The sequence below is a fragment of the Primulina eburnea genome, chromosome 17 (genome assembly GCF_022965805.1).
Source record: "Primulina eburnea isolate SZY01 chromosome 17, ASM2296580v1, whole genome shotgun sequence".
Lineage (NCBI taxonomy): Eukaryota > Viridiplantae > Streptophyta > Magnoliopsida > Lamiales > Gesneriaceae > Primulina > Primulina eburnea.
The window spans coordinates 7,684,984-7,695,005 of NC_133117.1; the positions used below are offsets into that span (position 1 = coordinate 7,684,984).

General features: G+C 42.0%; 1 protein-coding gene across 1 annotated transcript; it reads left to right on the top strand.

Moving 5' to 3' along the window:
• Nucleotides 1-342: 342 nt before the first annotated feature.
• LOC140817823 (uncharacterized) lies at nt 343-1,641 on the top strand. The gene has a single exon (XM_073177612.1). It carries the CDS (start codon nt 343-345, stop codon nt 1,639-1,641), a length of 1,299 nt encoding a protein of 432 aa, XP_073033713.1.
• Nucleotides 1,642-10,022: the final 8,381 nt, after the last annotated feature.

Below are 10,022 nucleotides of genomic sequence, written 5' to 3' on the forward strand. Positions count from 1 at the left end.
GGAAGCAGAGCGTCGGAACCCAAGAGAGGAAGTCCCTTTTCACTAGCCATTTTAGAAGAAGGACTTCCTCCAAATTTTTGACAGTCGAATGTGGGAGAGTGCGATGGACATACTGACCCCGAGGAACACTTGGGGAGATTTGAGAATGCGGCCATATTACATCAATATTCAGATGGGGTCAGGTGCAGGGTGTTTCTGGGCACGTTAGTGAGGTCAGCCCAGCAATGGTTTAACACCTTGCAGCCCAACTCTATACGATCTTTCGAGGATTTTTCAGCTGCTTTCTGGCACATATTCGATAGCAGCAAAAAACAACAAAAAAACTATTTGAGCCTGTTCGTGATGAAACAACAAAAAGCTGAAACTTTGCGAGAGTTTGTTCAGCGTTTCAACAACGCAGCGTTAGAGATACCTGCGGCCAATCCTGACATCATGATAAGTGCCTTTACCCAGGGACTTCGAGGAGGAGAGTTCTTTAAATCGTTAGTGAAGAAACCTCCATCAAATTATGATGATCTGTTATCTCGGGAGGAAAAATATGTAAATCTCGAAGATGCCGAGCGGCATAAGAGGATGGAGCAGCGACTTATGGGAAGTAGAGTTGAGGGAGCGGAAAGAGGAAGTAGGAAGAGAGGCGCGGGCGAGAGGGAGGATGATAAGGCTAGGGGCAGAGGACAATTCTCATCCCATGTTCCTCTGGATGGGAGTCGGGACAAGGTGATGGAAGTGAATGAGTCCGAGGGGAGGTGGGAGAAGTCGCAAAGGGTTGAGTGCAGTGCTAGATTGCCTTCGCGGGATACACGAGAAGGATCTTCATCCAGGAGCCGACAGAGGTCTCGCTCGTCCCATAGGCGTGGTCAAGGCCTTCCATGGACAAATCAGAGGATCGGGGAGCAGAGAGGGGAAGGTCGATGTCAAGATGTCCCTCAGGAGCCCGTCGAACCGAGAAGGGGAATGAATGAGGATAACCACCCTACGAGAGGAATGATTCATATGATCTCGGGGGGTGCTACTGATGGAGACTCGGGGCGAGCTCGGAAGGCACATGGGAGAAGGTTGGAGAACTTTGAGATATATAGGGGTGCAGACTTACCACAAGACCCCGTCATTAGCTTTGGGCCGGAAGACCTTCGAGGCGTTGTGACTCCACATAACGATGCCTTGGTGGTAACGGCCACCATGGCCAATTATGATGTGGAGAGAATATTTATTGATAATGGAAGCTCCGTGAACGTCTTGTTCAAGAGCACGTTGGATCAAATGAAGATGGGAGTATTTGAGTTTGAGCCGGTATCCACCCCGCTGTATGGGTTTGCAGGACACGCCATCCCGCCTTTGGGTCAGATTGTTCTTCCCCTATCCTTGGGGACTGATCCTCGGTGGGTAACAAAGATGATAGCCTTCAATGTGGTAGATACCCTGTCAGCATATAATGGAATCCTGGGACGGCCATCCCTGAAGGATTTCAGAGCCGTAGCTTCCACTTATCATCAGAAGCTTAAGTTTCCTGTGGGAAAAGGAGTTGGAGTCTTGTGCGGAGACCAAAAATCCGCGCGACGATGTTATGAGGGGGTAGTGAGCGAGGAGGGGAAAAGAGCGCGTGTAGAGGTTCACGTGATTAAGAGAGGAAGAAGTGAGTGACTTTGTCCTAGAGAGGTATAAGAAGAGCATAAAAGTTGGAGAAAGCGAAGGGCAAGGCTTCAAAGAGACCCTGAAATGCTTACCACCTCAGAAAATATTACTCTTGAATTTATTGTTGATGTATTTCATCTTTGCATTTTCCCATGTAATCAGTTGGAATTCAATAAAATCAAGTTCTTCTTTTCAGTTCATGAATGGTGGTGTATTATGAAAGTGAGAAAAATTAAATTTTCCTACTAAGTCATCGCCTAGTAAAGGAGCAGAGCGCGGGAGAAAAATTAAATTTGCCTACTATGGCATCGCCTAGTAGAGGAGCAGAGTGCAGGGGAGAAATTAAATTTTCCTGCTAAGGTATCACCTAGCAGAGGAGTTAGAGGGTGGGGGCGATGCATTTTTATTTTCCTGCTAATGCATCGCCTAGTAGAGGAGTTAGAGGGCGGGGGTGGTGAATTTTTATTTTCCTGCTAAGGCCCGGCTTAACAGAGGAGTTAGAGGATGAAGGTGGTAAATTTTTATTTTCCTACTAAGGCATCGCCTAGTAGAGGAGTTAGAAGGCGGGGGTGGTGAATTTTATTTTCCTGCTAAGGCCCGACCTAGCAGAGGAGTTTGAGTGTAGAGGTGTTGAATTTTTATTTTCCTGCTAAGGCTCGGCTTAGCAGAGGAGTTAGAGGATTAAGGTGTTAAATTTTTATTTTCCTGCTAAGGCCCGGTTTAGCAGAGGAGTTAGAGGATGAAAGTGGTGCATTTTTATTTTCTTTCTAAAGCATCACTTAGGAGAGGAGTTAGAGAGCGGGGGTGGTGAATTTTATTTTCCTGCTAAGGCCCGACCTAGCAGAGGAGTTAGAGTGTGGAGGTGTTGAATTTTTATTTTCCTGCTGAGGCCCGGCTTAGCAAAGGAGTTAGAGGGTGGGGGTGGTGAATTTTTATTTTCCTGCTAAGGCCCGACCTAGCAAAGGAGTTAGACTGTGGAGGTGTTAAATTTTTATTTTCCTGCTAAGGCCCGGCTTAGCAGAGGAGTTAGAGGGTGGGGGTGGTGAATTTTTATTTTCCTGCTAAGGCTCGTCTTAGCAAAGGAGTTAGAGGGTGGGAGTGGTGAATTTTTATTTTCCTGCTAAGGCTCGGCTTAGTAGAGGAGTTAGAGGGTGGGGGTGGTAAATTTTTATTTTCCTGCTAAGGCCCGACCTAGCAGAAGAGTTAGAGTGTAGAGATGTTGAATTTTTATTTTCCTGATGAGGCCCGGCTTAGCAGAGGAGTTAGAGGGTGGGGGTGGTGAATTAATATTTTCCTGCTAAGGCCCGACCTAGCAGAGGAGTTAGAGGGTCTGGGTGGTGAATTTTATTTTCCTGCTAAGGCCCGACCTAGCAAAGGAGTTAAATGATGGAGGTGTTGAGTTTTTATTTTCCAGCTAAGGCCCGACCTAGCAAAGGGGTTAGAGGGTGGAGGTGTTGAGTTTTTATTTTCCTGCTAAGGCCCGGCTTAGCAGAGGAGTTAGAGGGTGGAGGTGGTGAATTTTTATTTTCCTGCTAAGGCACCGCCTAGCTGATGAGCAGAGTTGTGAAAAAAAAAAGAAAAAAAAAATTATTTTCCTGCTAAGGCATCGCCTAGCAGAGGAGCAGAGTTTGGGAGGAGAAAAATGTTACTTTCCTGCTATGGCGTCGCCTACCAGAGGAGCAGTGTGGAGGAAGATAATTAAATTTTCCTGCTAAGGAATCGCCTAGCAGAGGAGCAGAGTTTGGGAGAAATTAAATTATATTTTTCCTACTAAGGTATCGCCTAGTAGAGGAGCAGAGTTTGGGAGGAGAAAAATTTATTTGGTTTGTCGATAACGAAAGATGTTTGCCGCTGCAAAAATTACGGGGATCAACCTGACCATTCAGGTCGCGGGGATCGACCTACTCGGTCACGTCGTGGGGGTGTGGGGGCAACGCCCCCATAATTTTTTCAGAAACCAAGGGATGCGGACAAAGGGAGATCGCGATGCGCTGTGCTAGGCAAGAGTGTGGGCTGGGTGTGCGAGATGCGAGCTTGGAGTGGCGAGGGACGAGCTTGGGCTGTCGGGGCGCTCGGGCGAACTTGGGGCAGGGGTTCGGCAGGGGCGAGCGTCAAGCGAGATCTCGCGATGAGGCGAGGCGCGCTGGGGCGGGCGTCGCGCATGGGGCGAGCGGGCTGCGAGGTTTGGGCAAGCGTGCTGAGGGGCTGGGATAGCGGGCTGTCGGTGCGTTCTGCGGAGCTCGGGCAAGCGTGTCGAGGGTCCGAGCGAGCGGGCTGCGGGGCTTGGGCGAGCGTGCTGAGGGGCTGGGCGAGCGTGCGGTCGGAGCGTTCCGCAGAGCTCGGGCGAGCGTGCTGCGGGGCTCGGGCAAGAGTGGCACGAGGCGATGGGCGAGCGTGGCACCAGGCAAGCTCGGAGCTCCGGGCGACCGTGTGGCAGGCGGCACGGCTGGCAGTTGGCGAGCGCGCGCGAGGGCAAGGCGCGCTGGAGAGGAGCAGGTGGGCGCTCTGGGCGAGCGTACAGGGGACGTTGGGGCTGGCGCGCAGGCGGCACGACGCTGGATGCCTGGAGGCGATTGAATATGTGTGGGCAAGGTGCGCTGCAATGGTGGAGCGTGTGTGAATTGAAGAAAAAATTCTGTATGGCTGAAGTGAGAATGAAAGCAGGATTACGATTTGATTTGTTTCCAAATTTTTGGAGACTGACAAACGGCTGGAAGAAATTACATAACTCGTAACCGGTGACCCGAGGACAACACAACTAATCAAACTTTGAACCTACGATTCAGTTCGACTCGGGAGGGGGAGACTGGTGATACCTCATGGATGGGCCCACTACCCTTGGCCCATCCCTAGCCCAAACGGAAGATAAGCCCATCAAGGGCCCAGGTATTCTTCTATAAATACCAGGTTTGAGTGTCCCCGTTACAGATTTCACTATATTGTTTTCAGCAGCACCCTTAGCTGCTCCCCCCATATATCCTTAGTCACTGACTTGAGCATCGGAGGGGCTACGCCAGGACCCCTCCTGGCCCCCTCTTAACGATCTTATTTGTGATTTCAGGCACATGGTAATTTCAAAATTTGCGTCTGTACTAGTGACACTTGCTAGAATCGGACCTTAAATTTCCCGTGAATATCACTCATATAAATATTCATTCTCCTATTTTTTATAATCTGGATAAACCCTGCTTGATGGGGAATGAAACAAAACTTGGTAGAAAATTTACTTCATTGATGATGCATGGCAATTTTTCTCAAAATATGGATTCAAACATATATTTGAGATTTATCTTTTAAGGTTTTATTTCAATAATTTGGATATAAAACAAAATGACCTAACGAATGTTAGATACCAGAAGAAACTAGGAATGATTTACATTATTAAGGTAAAATTATGATTCAAAGTAATATATTTCTAGAAATAGTCTCAAATTCCTCCAAACTCTTGGAAAATCTTAGAAAAATCGAAAAAACGACAAAAAAATTATGGAAATCATATATACTATGTATCATGAAAAATTGGAGAAATCCTTGAAAACAAAAAGAAATTATTTGAACTTTATAAGATATTCAAACAATTATTCAAATCCTAGAACAATAACACAATTAGTTCTAGTAATATAGAATTTTGGGAAGAAGATTACCACTATCTTTTGGAAGAGTACCTTTTAACTGATGACGAAAAAATGATCAATCTCATCAAAACTGTCTCAGGAAAAAAAATGATAACAATAGAAATGATCGATCTCGATAATCTCCAAGACCTTTTAGAGTCTTTTGCAAATATCAAATTCATAGATCTGAAAATGAACACAATAGAGAGTGAACAACTCCTATTTAACAGAATAATTTCTTAAAAACCATTGCAACTCATTTTGATTATGAGGTGTGGCAAATGGACGTCAATACAACTTTTCTTAATGAAAATCTTGACGAAACCATTTACATGGTGCAACCAAATGATTTTATCAAAACGATCAAGAGCATAAAGTAGGAAAACAAAAAAACATGTTCATAGACTTAAGCATACGTCTAGGTCTTTGAACATCATATTTGATCAAACTGTGAAATATTATGATTTCGATCAAAATCATGATGAGCCTTGGGTCTATAAGAAAATTTTAGATGGCAATGTGATTTTTATCGTGTTATATGTGGATGATATCCTAAGAGTTGAGAATAATGTAGGGGTGATGACATCTGCTAAGAAATGGTTGGCTCAACGGTTTGACATGAAGGACTTGGGGGAAGAAAATTATGTTCTTGGTATCCAAATCATTCGGGATAACAAGAACAAACAAATTACTTTATCTCAATCTTTATATATTGATAAAATATTGAAGTATGCAATGCGGAATTCCACGAGCTGTCATACACCTTTCAGACATGGAATTCACTAGTCATAGGAGCACAATCCCAAGACTCCAAGTGAAGTAGAATACATGAAACATGTTCTTTATGCTTCGGCTGTTGGAGTCTCATGTATGTTAATAATATGCATTCGACCAGATAATTGTTAGGCTATTGGAATTTTTAGTAGATCGCAGTCAAACCATAACTAGAGCATTGGATTGCTGTAAAGCATATTCTCAAGTATCCTTGTAGAACTAGAGGATATATGATAGTTTATTCAGCTTCTGAGTTGGAACATTTGGGGTATACTAATTATGACTTTCAAGATGATAGTGTTGGATCTCGGTTTTCTCGTGCCCAAAAGCAGCGGAAGTTTAAATTTTTTCTTTTATTTTGACAATCAAAATATATTTGTTTGAGCACTCGTATGGTTTTATGATTAAACATTCATAGGGCGTTAGAATTTTATACCTTTGGTGAAAAATTCACACGGCTCCAACAATTCCAGGGTTAGCAGATATAACTATTGATAAATTCCCTACGAACTTTCTTCAAGAACTCTTTATTTCAATCCTTTTAATCAGGCCAATGACTAGAAGATTTGTTCCTCTAATAATTTGCACTAGAAGAATTAGAAGAGATTTTTACGTTAGAGAGCAAAATCCTAAATCTAATCAAGGTGGTTGAAATATTGAGGGAGATAGGAGAGTGATTTTTTCGAAAATCACAATGGAGAGGGAGGCTAAGGTTATGGCTTCATTACTACCTTTTATAATTAAGTCATGACCTAATACATATAAATAACTTTAATGGACTTGATTAATTAATTGTGCTAGTCCAACTAGTTTAATTAATTAATCAAAGTCCATTAAGAACTTTAATTATTTAGTATCTTTGACTTGTACTCCTACAAGCCCATTAAACACACTTCTCACTATATTTAATTTAATATAAACTCGACTTTTGAGTTTAATAAATTATAAATTAAATATTTGAATTTAATATTTAAATTATAAATTCAACTCCTTGAATTTATCACCTTCAAAAACTTTAATATTTAATAAACTCAACTTTTGAGTTTAATAAATTAAATTATCAAATTTTATAAATTCAACTCCTTGAATTTATTATATCCAAATTTCATAAATTCGACTTGTTGAATTTACTATCTCATAAATTCAACTCCTTGAATTTACTATATCATAATATAAATTCAACTCCTTGAATTTATTATCTCCTCGGGAACAAATGATCCAGTGCTTGTGTGACCTTTCAATTGTTCAGGGATACAGCTAGCCGTGAGTTTAAAAATCCTTGTGATTCAGGACATAATTCTTTATTCGGGCTTACCCTAATTTGCCCCATTCTATGAATCAACAATTGATCATGAGAATGTCAGAAATCATCTTTCTGATTAAACCCATCGAACGATGGTAAGAGCGTCTAGTAGCATCGCCCCATAATTCCCTAGGTATGACTGATAGTGCCTGGAAGAACCAGTCGATTATGATTAACGTACAGTACGGTCGCTTCGTCTCATGTATCACGATCGAATCTGCAACTATTGGTTCACTCGATAACTATGTGATACATATAAATAGTGGCATCGCATGTACCATTGGAGAACCCCTTCTCCAATGTACATCCCATACTCTGGTCAGATATTCTACGCACTATTATTTAATCATATCACATAGGATATCCACACCCGTAGGTGAGCGGTGAATCTCCGACTACAATGCACTGGCTCGTTTATGTGTCGCAACTATACCAAATCTCTCCACCTGATGATTCTCTTGGAGCCGATAACGAGTCAAAGCACAGCCCTAGCATATAGAGCCTCAGTGTTATCCCGGGTCGTCGGGACTAATGGTGTTCAATCACAACTACGGACTTATCCTCTTGATGAATGACAACCACTTGGAAAGTCCGAGGGAGGGTTGTTCGGTATGATCATCATGTGACTACCCATCTGCATGTTTAGACATCTCTATATCCTTACCAAGAAACACAGTACACAATATCACAGATGCTAGTCTCGAGCTCAAGCGACCTTTATCCATGTTTTAGGAGGCTGTATCGACTAGGAACGAATTTAGATCATACAGTGTTTACAAATGAGTTTCAACATCGAATTATGATTCATTTGTATTAAAGTATACTCAAGGACTTTATCTAGGCTGATTGCATGGGTATACAGATAAAGTAAAACAAGACCATAAAAAGTTAAATTATATTAAAATAAAGATTGTTTATTTCACTTGAGTCGATAAATTCCCTAGCCAACCATTGACTTGCAGGGCATCTACTCTAACAATCTCCCACTTGCCCTAGAGCCAACTACCCATAAACTTTAATTACATTTCTTCGCGATGCTTTTCAAACAATGGTCCTGGCAAGGGCTTTGTAAGTGAATCAGCAACATTATCTGCAGAGGGGACTCTTTCGACTGATATGTCTCCTCTTCCCACAATCTCCCGTTTGATGTGGAACTTCCCTAGTACATGTTTGGATTGCTGATGGGACCTTGGTTCCTTTGCTTGCGCAATGGCACCAGTGTTTTCGCAGTACACCGGGACAGAATCAACTCCATTAGGAATAACGCCCAACTCTTGGACAAAATTCCTCATCCAAACTGCCTCTTTGGCTGCAGCAGATGCAACAATGTATTTAGCTTCAGTGAAGGAATCCGCAACAGTGTCTTGCTTGAAACTTTTCCAAGAGACAGCCGCACCATTAAGCATGAATACAAAACCAGATGTCGATTTTGAATCATCTACGTCACATTAGAAGCTCCAATTTTAATTATCCACCCCCATAGACCATGAACAAGTTCTTAGTCCTTCTCAAGTGCTTAAGAATATCTTTCACGGCCTTCTAATGCATTGGACCAGGGTTCGCCTGATATATGCTTGTAACACTCAGAGCGTAAGCAACATCGGGACGTGTCGATATCATACCAGACATGATACTACCAATGGATGACGCATATGGAATACGCGTCATCATCTCTATATCTTTATCAGTTTTGGGACACATAGCTTTAGATAGAGTAACACCATGACACATTAGTAAGTATCATCTCTTGGACTCTTCCATAGAGAATCGCCTAGAATCTTTTTGATCTATCTCTATAGATTTTTATTCCCAATACATAGGATGTTTCACACATGTCTTTCAAGGAGAATTTACTTTCTAACCGTACTTTAGTTGATTGCAGTCAACAACATAAAGTACTAGGAATGTCACTGTACTCCCACTAACTTTCTTGTACATGCATGGTTCATCAGGATTCTAGCAAAACTAAACTCTTTGATAGTGCTATCAAATATGAGGTTTCAACTCCTTGACGTCTGCTTGAGACCACATATTGATCTCTGAAATTTTCAGATCTTATGCTTACTTCCTACTGATGTGTATCCCTCAGGTTGAGACATATAAATTTCTCCTTTGATGTCTCCATTCAGGAATACAATCTTTACATCCATTTGTCATATCTCATATTCATACCATGCTGCTATGACTTATAGTTTTCTGATGGATTTAAACATAGCAACTGGTGAAAAAGTTTCCTCATAGTCAATTCCTTGCCTTCTAGTATAACCTTTTGCAACCAGTCTTGTTTTGAAGGTCACTACCTTCCCATCCGCCCCAAGCTTTCTTTTGTAGATCCATTTGCATTCTATGGGAACGATTCCTCATGTGGATTCACCAATTTCCAGACTTGGTTTGAATACATAGATTCCATTTCAGACTGCATGGCTTCAAGCCATTTAGTTGAATCAGTATTAGATATTGCTTCTTTGAAATTCATTGGATCACATCCAACACAATGCTCATCACAGCTTTGTTCATGAAAAAGCGCATATCTTGCAGGTGGTGTATAATAACCCTATCAGACCTTCTAGGAGCTTGTACTTCAATTACTGGTTGTTGGAAAATGGGTTCAACTTCTATAGTTGAGGGAATATCTTGAATTTCATCAAGTTCTATCATCTTTCATTTTCTATCTAATATAAATTTATTTTCCAAAAAGG